The sequence below is a fragment of the Anolis carolinensis genome, chromosome 1 (genome assembly GCF_035594765.1).
Source record: "Anolis carolinensis isolate JA03-04 chromosome 1, rAnoCar3.1.pri, whole genome shotgun sequence".
NCBI lineage: Eukaryota > Metazoa > Chordata > Lepidosauria > Squamata > Dactyloidae > Anolis > Anolis carolinensis.
Window position 1 is genome coordinate 264,861,455 of NC_085841.1, and position 17,979 is coordinate 264,879,433.

A 17,979-nucleotide genomic window follows, 5' to 3' on the forward strand; every position below is an offset into this window, starting at 1 on the left:
ATCATCATTAACAATAACAACAACTTCCTTTGTATCCTGCTCTATCTATCTCCCCCATGGGGACTCAAGCCGGCTTCCAACATAGTAACAGGCAAACATTCAATGCCTATATAAACAATGCAGGGCTAGATATAGCTCTATAGTTATATATACTAATTTCACATTTGCATTTCCCCCCTGAAAAGTTTGCAATTCCTCTCTCTATATATGTGCATTTCCCTCCTGCAATATTTGCAAGTCCCATTTATCTATGTTTACATCTATCTAGACGTGTGTGTGTGTATATTTAAAAGGCCTAGATCTATATTAATATCTATCTATCTAGACATTGCTCTCTATATAGAGAATTATATCTTTATAGGACTTGCAGAGACTTGAAAACATGTGAGGGAAAATTCATATATAAAATTAATGTATTTGTAGGGGAAAATCTATATATTATTTACAAGCTTTGGGGCATGCATTTGCCCAAGGAAGAAATGCAAGCAAAGCCCTCCTAAAAACAACTTTGGCCTCTTTTCTCCTCCCCTTTCCCACCTCTTTTATTTCTCCCTCTTTCAAACTCTAAAAGTAGCCAGAAAAGGCTTTTTAAAACTTCCCTCCCTCTCCCAAAAAAACCCACCCCATTTTTGTTTCCTTAGGAATAAAAAGAAATACACACCTTCTGTTGCTCTCCTTTCCCTCCCTTTTGACTCAAACGTTCTTGCAATAATAGTAATAATGATAATAAATCCTGCAAATTTGCAAGAGTCTCTTTTTCTTCCCCTTCCAACCATGCAATATTTTTCTTCTTCCTGGCTTGCAAGAGGTTCTGTCACTCACTCTTCTTTCACTTTTAAAAACATTCCCTCCTTGTCCCTCTCTCTCTTAAAAAATAAGATAACTCCAGCCTGGGAGGAGAAGTGGAGAAGGGAGGTTTTGGAAAAGAAAGCATACTGTGGCCTCCAGGCTCTGCTGCTGGCTTGACCTTGACCCGATTATAAGCCAGGGGAGGCTTTTTCAGCCCAAAAAGAGATTAAAAAACTCGGCTTATCTTCGAGTACATACGGTACTTCTCCGCAAAACAACCACATGGGACTTTTTCACTGAATTAGTTCTGAATTGCAAATTGACTTCGAAAATAGTGTGGAATACATTCTCACAATAGGAAGAAAATTGCTGAAATTACCTGTTGTTACTTTGAAGAAGAAACGTACTGAAGAATGGTGTTCCTAATTTTTTACTTGAGAATCAGACTAGATAAGATCCCATTAAAAAATAAGATCCAGTTGTATTTGTTTGGCACATTTCAATCTTTTCTTTGCTGAAAGCTTAGCAATAAAAACTAAAACCTGTAAAACAAAAAGGTAATTATTTCCCAGAAATATACCTGTCTTTTGATTTGGTTTCATAGCCAAATAAAATATTATCTAAGCTTTTTAGATTCCATTTAATTCATCCTCCCTCTTTAAAAAATGTTATTCTACATTTTTTTAAATGACAACTTTTTAAAAGGTTGTTTGTTGAAAGTTAATAATTTTCTCAGAGGAAATATCAACATACTTTATCCATTTTGGTCAATTTGCACATTATCTGATCAATATGTAGGTGAATTTTCACGCATAGCGGCTAAATTTATCAACAAGCAATGGTTCAAAATATTAGGCATTTTAATTATGGCAATAAGAATTCATTGTGTTATAAACATTTGCTTGCATTTCTATTACCTTTAGTTTTGTTTCAAGCTTTAGGTGAGCAAATTTGTAGCCAAAGTATTAGAAAATTCATTGCTGTTACCTGTTACATTTTTCTGAAAGTGAGCTTAATTTTTCTCTTGCAGCTGAGTGCTTCGTCTGCAATTGGTCTAAATGGATCAGTGTGTCTAAGCCAAACTACGCTGACAAGGACGGAGGTGACAATGAAACCTATCCAAATATCAGGGAAAATGGCGTATCTATCTGCTCACATCCATTAAATATTTCATGCAGAGCTATCAAATTTCCTACTATCCCTCTTCATGAACTGGGACAAAAGCTGGTGTGTGACGTTTCCTCAGGACTACTGTGTAAAAATGGTGACCAAGCCCCAGGAGGAGTAGCACCAATATGTCTTGATTATGAAATTAGTGTTTATTGCTGCAGTGATGTATGTTCCACTACATCGATTACAACAACCTCTGTGACTCCTGTAACATCCACTACAACTACATCGGCAACAACAACATCATCAACTACAATTCCATGCACTACTGAATCCGATGACTCCTTGGAAAGTACTCCAGGTCAGTGTAGTATCTAATTAACTTCTAAGCTATAAATAATATGGCTTACCTTTCATGTTTTGTTTGCAGTTGCATTCTTGAACCTACATGGTGAAACTTTTAATACCATATTTTCTTAGACAGATTTTCAGAACAAATAGTACTAGAAAATTGCTAGTGTTCTCTAAAACAAGGATGGTGGGTTAGTCTCCCAGTTAATCACTAATGTAGAAAAGCTTTATTTCCAATCATGCTGTTTTCTGTTCATGACTTCAGAGATACTCATATATAATTGTTAAGGGAGAAACTTTTCTATGGGCCATCATATTTAACAAAACCAGTATTTTCAGCTCCATTCCCATCTCTCTCTTTTTGGAAGCAATGTAAATCTAGGTGTGACTTCCATGATTTCATGAAATTAAAAACATATAGTCTTACATCTCAAAGAGATGGAAAATCAATTAATAAGTAAAATCTTTAGAATCTTTTAGTAACAAATTCAGTCACATTTGGCTCTCAATGAACAAATCACCATGTGTATTTTATTAAGAAAGAGTCACAAATGCCATATTATTTTCTAAAGGAATTTTATTCAAATAAATCTATAATTATATATTTATAAGAGCCAGGGTGGTGTTTTTCTTTGATCACTGAACTACAATTCTGCAGACCAAGTTTCATATTGTCATTCAGCTGTGAAAACCCACAAAGGCTGGTCAAATCTTGCCAAGAAAACCCCATGGTACCTTTGTCTTTGGGTTGCTAGAAATTGGAAATAACCTGAATGCACACAGCAGCAGACATTTCTGCATATATTTGGAAATTACACAATTCCATACTCCAGAAAATGTGGAAATCCCCACATACACATGCTTTGAGAATATGCATTAGAAAATATGTCAAAAAGTGTACAAAAATGCATAAAAAAGGATATGTTGCCAGCAAAAACATGCAAAATATTGCCTGTGCAATCTATCCTCTAAAATTCTTGTAAATGTATTACCATATGTAATTAAATATATTTGATTTGGGGATTGATAACATAAAATTTATTAAGTTGATTATATTGTTATAAATCCCGTTGCTAGCTCTCACTAGAACAAATTCGTCAGATCTACTGCTACTGTTAATGCTTATGCAGAGGTCATTGATCTGATGTGTCTATTATTTTTCAGATTAGCAATTGGATTTAGACTATTAATAGCATAATGATTTGAAATCAAAATTGTGCAATCCGCAGAATTCGAATTTGTTGATTTACTAGAACCTATGTTGAATGAATTTCTGCAAGGTAAATCTATTTAGGATTGCAGCCCATTATTTTTAAGAGTTTTAAGTTGCACGGAATTATCTCTGAGTAAACACGTATAAGATTGTGCTATTGATTAATTAACGGATTACCTTAAGTATACACTCATAATGTAAATGCTTTTCAAAAAGATGTTATGATTGTGTTTCAAAAGGCAATTAAGGGTTTTATTTTAAACTCATTTTTTTCATTCTTCCACTTCCTCTTTAGAGACTACTCCATCCAGCACCACCAAAACTACCATAAGTACTCCATCGACCACCACCACCACCACAACAGCTACACCAACTACTACTACTACTACTACTACTACAACTACTACTACCACTGAAATACCAACAACCACCACAGTACAACCCCACTGTATAGTAGATGGCAAAATATACCTTCCAGGTAAGACTCAGAGGCAAAATTAAAATATAGGTATCAAGGCAAATAAACACATTCAGTAAAATATACCTGGCTGTACAAGTAGGGTTCAGAGTAATGGCACTTCTTCTTAAGTCTAATATTAAATGACAAAATAACAAACAATAAGTACAGTAGCCTGTTTTTAAAAAATCTTAAAATAATAACCGAAACATTTAAATTTAGAATAGCACTTCTCTAAATGCCAGTAGGATTGCATAATCCCAGACGTAAACTATTGCTAATGTACCATTGATGGTAAAAATAGAATTCCACAGGCAGGAGCCACAACTGTTAATGTTAGATCAAACTGTTATAACAATGTAGTGTGTGGCACCCAACATACATGCAAGGAGGAGAATTCCCTATTTTTTGTGTGTAGCTTTTCTGATTCCGTGTATTTAGACTGGCTCTACACTGTAGAATTAATGCAGTTTGACAAAGCCTGAACTGCTATAGGTCCGTGGTATGGAATCCTGGGATTTGTAGTTAGTTTCATTCCACTACAAAAAGTAGCACTAGCTCTGCAGAATCCAGTTCTAGATTACATGTAGAAAGCATACCTTATCCAGTGCTGAACTGTAGAATTTTTAGGTATTCTTTAGAATATCTGGTTTTAAAATTTTCCTTTTAGTGTTAAAACCAGCAGATGGTTTTAATCCTGAGTAAAATTTTATTTATTTTACCATAAAACATTTGAACAATAGATTTTAGGCCAGTGGTTCCCAACCTTTTTTTGACTAGGGCCCACTTGACCGGAGACCACTTTGAGTGGGGACCACTTTGACCAAGGACCACTTTGACCAGGGCCCACTTGACCAGGGCCCACCTTGACCAGGGCCCACTCTCCAACATTAGTAACAAAAGTGTTACAAATCAGTTTTTTGTCACCTTTAGATTAGGTTTGGTTATTTGGGGTGCTGATTCAGAAAATTTTTCTGATACAGAGCATATGCTATCCTGTAGTCACCATCTGCTCACCCACAGAAAACCATATTTAAAATTCTAGACCTGATGAGGTCTATCCAATTCAATGGTCAGGTCTGCAGAAAGGAGCAGAAATAAAATTGATATAAAATAAATAAATAAATTTAGAGGAAGGAGGTTTGCGGACCGGATTTTCATTCTTCCAACCCACAGCTGGGCTGTGTTCCACAGGTTGAGAACCACTGGTTTAGGCCAAATAGACACCTTTAAATTTATCTTCTAGGGCTCCGTGGAACTTATTTCTCTGCTTTTTTAATAGGGCAGCAAATGATGGTTATATATGCTAAGTGTGTTGTAGGCATTTTCTAATATTTTATTCAATTGGGCACAAAAATGATGAGGAAGAAAAGTGCTGGATAATAATAATAATAATAATAATAATAATAATAATAATAATAATAATAATAATATCTTATTTATAACCCACCCTCTCTCCCCGAAGAGACTAAGGGCTGTTTACAGAGCCAAAAACAAAATGGAATTAAACAGCAGTAGAAGAACAATTTTAAAAAGCAATTAAAAATTCACAAATAACACAGTAATCGTTAAAATAAGTAGTAGTCTATTCATGTGGATTTTCTGTCTTCTTGTTCTCTCCTCCACCTCACCAACAATTTGCCTGAATTTAACAATTGTAGTCAGTGTTTCTCAAAAGACATATGCATTTTGCATACACAAATGGAGATTAAAATCAAGTGATTGGGCCACATACTCTTGCCCTGTACATTTAGTATACTGTGGAAACAGAGGCTGTTCTCATGTATATAACCTTGAGTATATTCATGTTGCACAGCTATAGCAGTTTGATCCTCTCTGATGAAATCCTGAATTTTTCATAAGGTATTTCAATTTCTGAGCCAGAGAGCTCAAATATTGTATTTCAGAAAAGGATCTTGGAGAATTCAAATCCTAGAATTCCACAGGCAGGAGCCACGGTTGTTAAAGTGGAATCAAACAGTTATATCAATGTAGTGTGTGGCACCCAACATTCATGCAAGCAGGAGAATTTCCACTTTTCGTGTGTGTGACTTTTTCTGATTCCATTTATTAAGACTGGCTCTACATTGTAGAATTAATGACATCACTTTAACTGCTGTGGCTAAATCCTATGGAATCAAGAATGTTGTAGTTTTTTGAGGCACCTTCCCTCTTTGTCAGAGAAAACTCAAGGCAACCACCATGATTCCATAACATTGAGCCATGGCAGTTAAAGTGGTGTCAAACTGCATTAATTCTACATTGTATACAGACAGAATTTCCATATGCATACTTGGTTGAAAAACTAGCCACAGAAGCAGTTGTGAAAGTAATAGTACACCTAGATGCCACAAAAATAAGTACAACTTCTTCCCAATGTTCTATACTTGTTCTTGTGGTCCATAGGCATATTTCCAGAATCTAGTAGTAGTACTGCTGTGCAGCTTGACAACATTTTTAAAAATCAGTGTAGACCACTAGCCTGCTGTTGCCCTCTTCTAACATTATATTGGATTTATATTTTGGTTACTACAAAGATTGGATTAGTTTGGGGGTTGTTTAACTTTTACAATGTCCTAGCTTTATTACTGAATTGCTCAATTATTCTTAAGTATTTGCTTTGTTTTTACTTCTATCTTTTTCTACTTAACAAGTTTGAATATCAGAATATAGAGAACAAAATGCAGAATATACATTTACATGAACATATTTTTAGTTATAGCTGATTTTAACACTTGTTCTTTAAAATCTAGGTGAAGTAATAGAGACTGGCAAGCATGGAGAAATGTGTTATACTATCATTTGCTCGGAGTATGGTGAAGAAGTATTTAACCATTGGCTTTGTCTCACAACTACATCCACAACCACAACTACAACTGAGACAACCACAACTACACCCACAACCACAACCACAACTGAGACAACCACAACTACACCCACAACCACACCCACAACTACACCCACAACTACACCCACAACCACAACCGAGACAACCACAACTACACCTACAACCACAACCACAACTGAGACAACCACACCCACAACTACACCCACAACCACAACGGAGACAACCACAACTACACCCACAACTACTACAACAACTGAGACAACTACATCCACTACTACTCCTACAACCACAACTACAAGTGAGACAACCACAACTACGCCCACAACCACAACTACAACTGAGACAACCACAACTACGCCCACAACTACAACTACTACTGAGACAACCACAACTACGCCCACAACAACTACAACAACTGAAACAACTACATCCATAACTACACCCACAACCACAAATACCACTGAGACAACAATAACTTCCACAACAATGATTGACGGGTGTATTGTAGATGGCAAAAAATACCTTCCAGGTAAGACTCAGAGGCAAAAATAAAATATCAGGTATCAAGGCAAATAAGAAACATATTCATAAAATATACCTGGCTATACAAGTAGTGTTCACAGTAACTGCACTTTTTCCTAGGTCTAATATAAGATGACAAAATAACAAACACAGTACATATAGTAGTCTTTTTTTAATTAAAAAGTTAAAATGTGACCCTTAAACATTTATATGTTGACTGGCATTTCTCTAAGTGCCAAGATTGCATAATCCCTAACATAAAATCTTGCAAAAATACCATTAACAGAATAAGATGAAGTTTTGTGAAAAACTATTGCATAATTACGTTTCCTAGTCACATGGGTTTTTGCGGTAAAAATATACAAATTGCATCTAATAGAGAATGTTTTTAAAGTGAGCATAGTGCCAAATTCAAGCCACATAATTCTTATTAACACATAACATTTTCATACTTTTCATATATTCACATGTACCTTAGTGAAACAGAAAACATGTCTCAAGATAATAAGATAGCTATAATAACTACCCTCAAAAGACATCAATATTAAAACATACATATCATATCTATATTGTACCTTTATCATAAGGTAAAGGTAAAGGTTTTCCCCTGACATTAAATCTAGTTGTGTCTGATGCTGGGGGTTGGTGCTCATCTCCATTTCTAAGCCGAAGAGCCGTTCAAGGTCATGTGGCTGGCATGACTGCATGAAACGCTGTTACCTTCCCACCGGAGCAGTACCTATTGATCTACTCACATTTGCCTATTTTTGAACTGCTAGGTTGGCAGAAGCTGGGGCTAACAGCGGGAGCTCATCCCGCTCCCCGGATTTGAACTGCCGACTTTTCAGTCAGCAAGTTCAGCAGCTCAGCAGTTTAACCTGTTGCGCCACCGATGGTGCCACCTTTATACATATTAATAATTTCACAATGTTTTGCAAGTTTTAAAATAAGGCAATATGGAGTGTGGATCAGAGAAAATGGGGAGTGATGTCTGATAAGCCGTTTCCAGATGTCCCCTTCCCCATTTTCTCTGGTCCACACTCCATATTGCCTTATTTTGGAACTTGCAAAATTCCTAGGACTTACAAAATAGTGCTGAGATTGACCATGAAATATAGCTTTCCTTTTTTACTTATTGGATACCTTATCCAGTGCTGATCTGTAGAATTCTTAGGTATTCTTTAGAATATCTGATTTTTAAAATTTCCTTTTAACATTAAAACAAGCAGATAGTTTTAACCCTGGGCTAAATTTTATTCTATTGTCACAAAACATTTGAGCAATGGATTCTGTGGTGCGACAATTCTCACATAGAGTTTAGGCCAAATTGACACCTTTAAATTGATCTTCTAGGGCTCAGTGGAACTTATTTCTCTTTCTGCTTTGCTAGAAGTGTCCATTATTGGTTTCAAAGAGGGAAAAGTAACACTTTCTCATGGATACAAGTCCACCTTTAGCACTGTTTATGGTAGAAAAGCACATACGATGTTGGTTCACTGTTTAGACCAGCCGTTCTTTTAGATGAGAACTTTCAGGATCTGTCATCTTTTTCCAGTGTCTCTGTGAAACTGAAGTAATCTTCGAGCAGTAATTCAAAAAAGTAACTTTTCCAAGCTCTGGGCATGTGTTTGAAAATATATATTTAAAATTTCCTTTTTATAGGTGCCACTTTATGGCATCAAATGATGACATACACTAAGTGTGTTGTAGGCATTTTCCAATATTTTATTCAATTAGACAAAAATTATGAGGGGAAAACGTGTTGGTTTCTCTTCATATGGATTTTCTTTCTTCTTGGTCTCCCCTCTGTCAAACCAAACAATTTGCCTGAATTCAACAATTATAGTCACTGTTTTTCTACAGACATATGTATTTTGCATACACAAGTGGGGATGAAAATCAAGTCATTGGGCCACATACTCTTGCCTTTGTACATTCAGTATACTGTGAAAACAGAGCCTGATCGTATGTGCATAACCTTGAGTATATCCACATTGCACAATTATAGCAGTTTGATGCTCTCTGATGAAATCCTGAAGTTTTCATAAGATATTTCAAATTTTCCTTTTCGTTTGTGGCTTTTCTGATTCCATTTGTTTAGACTGGCTCCACATTGTAGACTTAATGCAGTTTGACACCACTTTAACTGCTGTGGCTCAATCCTGGAAGCTGTGAGTTGTTGAGGCACCTTCCCTCTTTGGCAGAGACAACCACCATGATTCCATAGCATTGAGCCATGGCAGTTAAAGTGGTGTCAAACTGCATTAATTCTACAGTGTGTACAGACAGAATTTTCAGATGTGTACTTGGTTGTAAAACTAGCAGTCAGACTAAATAAATCAGTGTAGTCCACTAGCCTGCTGTTGCCATCTTCTAAAATTATGCTGTATTTATATTTTCATTACTACAAAGGGTGAATTGATTTGAGGGTTATTTAACTTTTGACATGTCATTTTAGCTTTCATATTGAATTGCTCATTTATTAATAATTATTTGCTTTGCTTTTAGTTCTATCTGTTTCTAGTTAGTAATTTTTAAAATCACAATATGGATACACAAGAAGAAGAAAATGCAGAATATACATTAACATGAACATATTTTTAGTTACAGCTGGTGTTAACACTTGTTCTTTAAACTCTAGGTGATATAATAGAGACTGGCAAGCACAGAGAGATGTGTTATGAAGTCTTTTGCTCAGAATATTTTGAAGTAGAAGTTCGCCATTGGCTTTGTTCAACAACTATGCCCACAACTACAACTGAGACAACCACAACTACGCCCACAACCACAACTACAACCGAGACAACCACAACTACGCCCACAACCACAACTACAACTGAGACAACCACAGCTACGCCCACAACCACAACTACAACCGAGACAACCACAACTATGCCCACAACCACAACTACAACTGAGACAACCACAACTACGCCCACGACCACAACTACAACTGAGACAACCACAAATACGCCCACAACCACAACTACAACTGAGACAACAACTAAACCCACAACCACAACCACAACAGAGACAACCACATCCACAGCTACGCCCACAACCACAACTACAACTGAGACAACCACAACTACGCCCACAACCACAACTACAACTGAGACAACAACTACACCCACAACCACAACCACAACAGAGACAACCACATCCACAACTACGCCCACAACCACAACTACAACTGAGACAACCACAACTACGCCCACAACCACAACTACAACTGAGACAACTACAACTACACCCACAACAACAACCACAACAGAGACAACCACATCCACAACTACACCCACAACCACAACTACAACTGAGACAACTACAACTACACCCACAACAACAACCACAACAGAGACAACCACATCCACAACTACAACTGAGACAACCACAACTACGCCCACAACCACAACTACAACTGAAACAACCACATCCACAACTACACCCACAACCACAACTACAACTGAGACAACCACAACTATGCCCACAACCACAACTACAACCGAAACAACCACAACTATGCCCACAACTACTACAACTGAGACAACCACATCCACAACTTCACCCACCACAACAACAAATGAGACAACCACAACAACCCCAGGGTGTCCAACCGAAAATGGAACTCTTCAGGTTAGTAATGTTGAATTCTTAATTAAGCATTTTAGTTAATTTAGAAGTATATTTTATTGTTTTTCTCTCTCAGTAGCAAATCTTAAGAAATCATTTTTGAAACATCTGAAAGTCTGAAAAGGAATAAAATTTTATGCAATAGCTATTGACAAGAATATAGCCTTCATTGTGTGCATGTTCTTTCTTTGATCTATTTCCTGTTTAGAAGTTCAGTGTTCCAAAGGCTCATCAGAATTGGTTTTGTGCATTTTCTTTGGCTTGAAAGTTCACTTTGATATTAGCCTTTATTCAACCTAAGAGGGACAATACCAAGGGCAATTCATCTCTTTCAAGTATAAAAGCAAACAAACCAAATACAAAGAAACCAAACACACGCACACAGTTAAATTGAGTTGCAAAAAGAATAATAATGCTGATTTTGGCTAAAATTGTGTTGGTTAGTAAGGTAACGCCCATTATGTAGGCAAAGTAACTTTCTTCAAGCAAGATGTAACGGTGGTGAGATATATAGTAGTGAGATAAAGTTCCCCTGCCATCTCTCAAAAAGCTTGGAGTCTACTGGATAGCTTTGTCACCTGATGATCTTTTGGGATAGACATACCCTGATCCTGTTATCACAGAGCTTGCCACTACTTTTTCCTCTTCTGTTATTTCCTCCTTGTAAACCAATATAGTTACACTGGCCAATTGGATCTTGACCAAAATCTAGATCTTGACTAGAAGAGATAGGCAGCAATTTATCAGAAAATAGTTGTTAAAGTTATACAAGGTATTGCTGGACACAGAAGATCTAGTAGCCTGGCATAGAATGTGTTGTCGAAGGCTTTCATGGCCGGAATCACAGGGTTGTTGTGTGTTTTCCGGGAAGTATGGCCATGTTCCAGAATTATTCTCTCCTGACGTTTCGCCCACATCTATGGCAGGCATCCATAGGTTGTATATGGGAAAACTATGGGAAAACATGAAAATGAACAAAATCTGGCTACCAGTATTTAAAAAAACTCTAAAATCAGAACAGTAAATAAGGAACAACACTGTAAAAACAGAGAAATTCCAGATATGAATCAATCAGGAGCAGCTAACGACTCCCCCAGGCAGGAGGAAGCCAGGAGGTGTAGCTTGCTAGGCTATTCAATGCTAATCAAGGTGACTAATTACAACATTCACACTGGCCTCCAACAGACAAGAGTTCTTTTTCCCACCCTGGACCTTCCACGGATATATAAATCTTCCTTTCTTAGTTTTCCCATATACCTCACAACCTCTGAGGATGCCTGCCATAGATGTGGGCGAAATGTCAGGAGAGAATACTTCTGGAACATGGCCATACAACCCAGAAAACACACAACAACCCTAGCACAGAATGTTGGGAGATGGCTTTTTGTATGAGTTGCAAGAACATGTGTCTTATGTAATCTTGGGGTTTGTAGTTTGGTGAGGCACTAGAGCAGCCTGTCAATCCCCAGGTATTTTGGCCTACAACTCCCAGAAATCCAAACCAGTTCACCACCTGTTAGTATTTCTGGGAGTTGAAGGCCGAAACACCTGGGGACCACAGGTTGAGAACCACTGCACTAGAACTCTCTCTGAAGATTTTGAATACTCCTTCCTAGGGCCCTTCTACACAGCCCTATATCCCAGAATATCAAGGCAGAAAATCCCACAATATCTGAGTCCACATTCAGGTAATGTAGGATTTTCTGCCTTGATATTCTGGGATATAGGGCTGTGTGGAAGGGCCCCTAAACTGTAAGTCCTGGGATTGTAGAGAATGTTGCCATAGCAGTTGAAGTGAAGGTATGATACTATAATTTTGTAACATGAAAAGGTTCCTGGTTCTCTGCAGTTTTGCTGAGCTACGAGATCAATCATGCCCAGAAAAGCATGAGAGCCAGCTTAGGGCACAGAGTCTCTGAACAAGGGCTGTAATACCTGCACAGATAGGAAAAGCTTTCTCATTTTGTGACCTGGATGAATCCAACTGATTTCAACTCATTTAGATCTTTTCTATGGCAATGTTGAGTATGGCCGATTTGATATTATCCTTTTAAAAACCCAGAAGCATGAATCTGGGCGTGACTTGGAATGTCATGTATTTATGTGTTTTCTTTAATTGCAACTTCCAGTCCATAGTGATATTTTTGTGAAAATATATGTGTGCAGATATTAAAAAATATTTTTTTTCTGCTTTTCAAAATACAGCCTGGAGAAAAGTGGTGGATATGTGAATGTACCCAAGCCATATGTATTTCAGATAAAAATTGGGAAATCGTGACTGTACCATGCAACCCACCTCCCAAGCCCGAGTGTGCCAATGGACTTGCCCCTGTGCGAGTAATAAATGAGGATGAGTGCTGCTGGCACTGGGAATGTGACTGTGAGTTTGCATATAATATGTGCCGATGTTCACTGAAAGAGCTGCAGCTAGTATGGGGGATTGTATGGAATACAGAGTGGAATGTGATAAGATAGTTGTGTCTTCAGTGGTTAATTTTAACTTAAAACAGCAATTAGGTTGTCAGTCATATGTGTTACTGATGAAATGGGGGTGGTGTCTATCCAAGCCTCACAATCTGCATGATGTAGCCCTGGAACATGTGCAGGGCATATGGGAAAAAACATACGTTTGAAAATGTACTAGACAGAATGCCATTCCATGATCACACAACAAATCTGTATACCGCCATGCCTTTGATGTGAGGGGCCCCAAACCTACAAGAAAAAAAGACAATAGAAATGTTGAAATCCCATTGAAACTCTTCATCCATACATTCATGGTGGCAGCATTGTTTCTCGTGATGGAGGAATGGATAGGCACCTCCCCAATCTATCTTGTACCTAAAATAATATATGTGGTCAGCCATGTATACAGACACATATGCACCATTCTCAGCACAGTTTCCTCCCTCAAAAAGGGACAACTTGTGCAAATCTAGTGACAGCACATATCAACATCTGTGCAAATGATTATGGATATTGTTTTTGGTAGCAATAAAATAAGAAGATAATATTGGCCATCTGGTTTCTAGCTGCATCAGTACGATCACTAGTACAAAAAGATTGCATCAGATTTTCAGAAAAATTAAGAGTGGGAGATAGTCTAAGTGGAATTTTTAAAGCTGTATTTCATTTTCTTCCATCTGTGTTATCTTTCCATTAAGGTAGATGTAGATAAAAATGTGGGGAGATTGTGTGATAGTTATCCAATTTTCTTTTTGTTAAACTTTCTGCTCTGTGCACCACAATTAGATAGAAAAGTCATGATACTTTCTAAGATCAAGTTGCATGAAAATTGCATTTCCCCTACTGCAGGTTAAATGCTTTTAGGGTCTTTAGCTGTCTTAGGGCCTTAGTTAATTATATTGTTAATGTGAAAGCAACACTGTATTTCCCCAAATCCCAAACCATAATGCAAATACATTTGAGAAGGTGACAGCATGAAATGTCAAGAGAAGAAGTTCTATTGGCTTCTGAGCAGCTTGGGAGGCAGCAGCTTTCTCTGGTGATAGAAATGACCCCTCTGCTACTCTTCTGCTGTTGTTGATCATCATCTGCCAAAATACCTGATGAGGCCAGTGAAACTCATAGTTTCATAGACCAGCCTCAGTTTCACAGATCATTACTATCTTTAGTAGGAGCTCCCGGTGGCACAATGGATTAAACCCTTGTGCTGGCAGGACTGCAGACCGACAGGTCGTTGGTTAGAGTCTGGGGAGAGCAGATGAGCTCCCTCTGTCAGCTCTAGTTTCCCATGTGGGGACATTAGAGAAACCTCCCACAATGATGGTAAAACAACAAACATCTGGGCACCCCCTGGGCAATATCCTTGCAGACAGCCAATTCTCTCACACCAGAAGTGACTTGCAGTTTCTCAAGTCACTCCTGACACACAAAAATACTATCTTTAGTGAACCCAACAATATTTTATATCTAGTTAGTTGCCATTTTTGATGTCAAACTCTACTTCAATTTTATTTTCAGTGTCTAGGATATACTGTCTACTGTTTTAATTCATGTTCTTCTGTGTCCTGCCAGACAAAAAGCTTATCCAATTCTCTTGTCTTTCTAAAGGCTATTGCACTGGCTGGGGAGACCCACATTATATGACGTTTGATGGCCTCTACTACAGTTACCAAGGCAATTGTACCTATACTTTGGTGGAAGAGATTCATAAAACCATTGACAACTTTGGAGTGTATATTGATAATTACCACTGTGATTCACGGGATGTTGTCTCCTGTCCACGCACACTCATTGTCAAACATGAGACCCAAGAAGTGCATGTAAAAACAGTCAGAATGATTCCTATGAAGTTAGAGGTATGACCAAAATTGTCTTTATTTCAGCACTGAATGGATCCTGAGATTTAGCAACAGTTACTAGCTGTGTCTTCCTACAGGGCATATGTGTTAGACTGCGGGAGTCATTTAGACTTGCAGTATTTTTTAAATCAGGTTATTAATATGGGCAATCCTATTCTACAGGTTGAGAACTGAAACAAATAAATTGTGAGGGGGTTGTGGGCTTAGCATTTATATTAGTATAGCTGGAATAATCTCAACAGATAATAAGGTCCTTAAAAGCAAGAAACAAATTATTCACAATGGTTAATTTTTCATTTTTCTTTGGTCCTGTCCCAATTCTACATTTCAATGTAGGTTTAAACATTGTTTATTTCACTGTGAACATTGTATGCAGCTTATCTATACTATTTCTTTCCTTTAAACAGGTGACTGTGAATGATGTGGCCGTGGCATTACCTTACAGAAAATATGGTGTCTACATTTATGAGTCAGGTCTAAACTATCTGGTGGAAATTCCTTTATTGGGAGTGAATATAACTTACAATGGCATATCCTTCACTATCCGATTGCCTTATCGTATATTCGGTGATAATACACAGGGACAGTGTGGTAAGGATTATTTCGCTTGTGCTTTTAAAATAACATGTTGAAAACTGAATAATAAAAAAGAATTTACCATACAGGGGATGGACATTCTTGCCAAAGATTGAAGTTCTTCACTTGGTTTCTTTGCAAAGTTTATTATGTTTGGTGAAAGAAAGGGATATTAAAAGGTTTTGAAAGGGTGAAAGAGTTTATCTAGCTATGTTAGAATTATGATATCCCTAAGCCACTCCTCTTAGGCATGGCTTGCAGAACTTTTACCATTTTTGTTGCCTTTCTCTGGACATGTTTTAGCTCATTCTTGAATTGTGATGCCACAAACTGGACACAATATTCCTGATGAGGTCTGATCAAAGTAGACTAGATTGATATTATTACAGTAGGGTCTCACTTATCCAAGCCTCGCTTATCCAAGTTTCTGGATAATCCAAGCCATTTTTGTAGTCAATGTTTTCAATATATCATGATATTTTGGTGCTAAATTCGTAAATACAGTAATTACAACATAACATTACTGCATATTGAACTGCTTTTTCTGTCAAATTTGTTGTAAAACATGATGTTTTGGTGCTTAATTTGTAAAATCATAACCTAATTTGATGTTTAATAGGCCTTTCCTTAATCCCTCCTGATTATCCAAGATATTCGCTTATCCAAGCTTCTGCTGGCCCGTTTAGCTTGGATAAGTGAGACTCTACTGTACTTCCCAAGATCTAAACACTATACTCTTATGGATGCAGCCTAGAATCACATTGGCCTTTTTAGCTGAAAAATCACACTGTTGTCCCATGTTCAACTGAAATTGATGTGCCCTATCACAAGCTGTAGATGGGAATTAAGAGTGTATCCTGCAAATTGGGAGTGGAAGGTATCTTCCATATATTGTGTCCTTCTATTCACAGAAGTCAGGTCCTCAGCCTAGCCTATAGAAATTAGCTGAATGAGTACAAAACCACACACAAGTTGCAAAGCCCTGTGATATGAGTTTAGACCTATTGTTCCATCAGCCCTTCTTGTGATTTATTACAAATACATATAAAATACGTTTTCCCCATTAATTCATCTGCTTGTCATGAATCTTAGGCACATGTAACAACAATCAAAAAGATGATTGCAGACTACGCAATGGAGCCCTTGCAGATAACTGTATCACCATGGCAGATGACTGGATTGTCAATGATCCCAGCAAGCCCCAGTGCCCGCACCAACCACCTCCAGCAACAGTTCGCCCCCCAACCTGCAAACCTTCTCCACTCTGTGAGCTTATAAAAGATAGCAGGTAAAACATGAATTATTTTGACTTCTAGCATTTATTTTAATATATTTGTATGTGCTCCTAATTGCATACAGTTTGATTTTTTTACACTTACTTGTTGGTATTTTGTGTGATTTTATTTTAGAATTTTATTTAGTACCAAAATGTTTTATTCCATGGCAAGTGACTTGTCCTTTATGATGTGTGGGCAGGGTATTTTGTATCTGTTATTCTCCCCTGCTGTTTTTAACTATTTTCTGCTGAAAAGTAAGAAAGTACAAATTTGTGTTACTGAAATACGTACTTCAAAATAACCATGCTGAGCAATTGTACTGCATATAGGCACCACGTTCCTGCTTTGCATTTTCCCCAAAACTATAAAATTGGTAACTGAAAGGATCCACACTGCCATCATCTATGCTACTGATATATTTCAGTTGATTCTTCCCTCTCCTGTCAGGAAGGGAAGTAGATTTCCTTCCATGGCATTTGCATTGGCTGTATGGTATAAGAAGGCAGCTACTGTAGTTCCCTGTATCACAGAAAGCCCAACACAGTTGCTGTTGAAATTTGACAGTAACACAATAGTGGAGGCATGTTTGATGGCTACCATGGAATTTTGGCAATGACCATAGCAGCAACAGGAAAAGGAAATGTAGGGTTAGCTGAGGAAAAAACAAACCAAAATTAATCCCAGGCAATACAAAGTGTTTTACTGTCAAGGGTCCTAAATTGAGGTTGAAAGTATGTCCAGCTGTCTTGGATGAGGTTATATCCCCCCCCCCCCCGAAAATCTTTTTGCAGCTGATGTGTGATCCTGGATCCATCCCTTCAAATAATAATGCAGATGGATGCTAATCTCAGGAATGCTTATATTATTAGTTCTGGCAG

At 37.5% G+C, this 17,979-nt stretch overlaps 1 protein-coding gene across 1 annotated transcript in view; it reads left to right on the forward strand.

The window, feature by feature from the left end:
* Positions 1 to 17,979, forward strand: part of muc2 (mucin 2, oligomeric mucus/gel-forming) — a gene marked incomplete at its 5' end in the record, with an annotated part of 73,598 nt that overhangs the window by 42,646 nt on the left and 12,973 nt on the right. The window contains 8 exons of the mRNA XM_062966145.1: positions 1,820 to 2,260; positions 3,759 to 3,941; positions 6,674 to 7,297; positions 9,923 to 10,926; positions 13,129 to 13,303; positions 14,998 to 15,245; positions 15,656 to 15,839; positions 16,917 to 17,112. Coding sequence (XP_062822215.1) covers positions 1,820 to 2,260; positions 3,759 to 3,941; positions 6,674 to 7,297; positions 9,923 to 10,926; positions 13,129 to 13,303; positions 14,998 to 15,245; positions 15,656 to 15,839; positions 16,917 to 17,112 — 3,055 coding nt within the window. The remainder of the gene's footprint in view (positions 1 to 1,819; positions 2,261 to 3,758; positions 3,942 to 6,673; positions 7,298 to 9,922; positions 10,927 to 13,128; positions 13,304 to 14,997; positions 15,246 to 15,655; positions 15,840 to 16,916; positions 17,113 to 17,979) is intronic.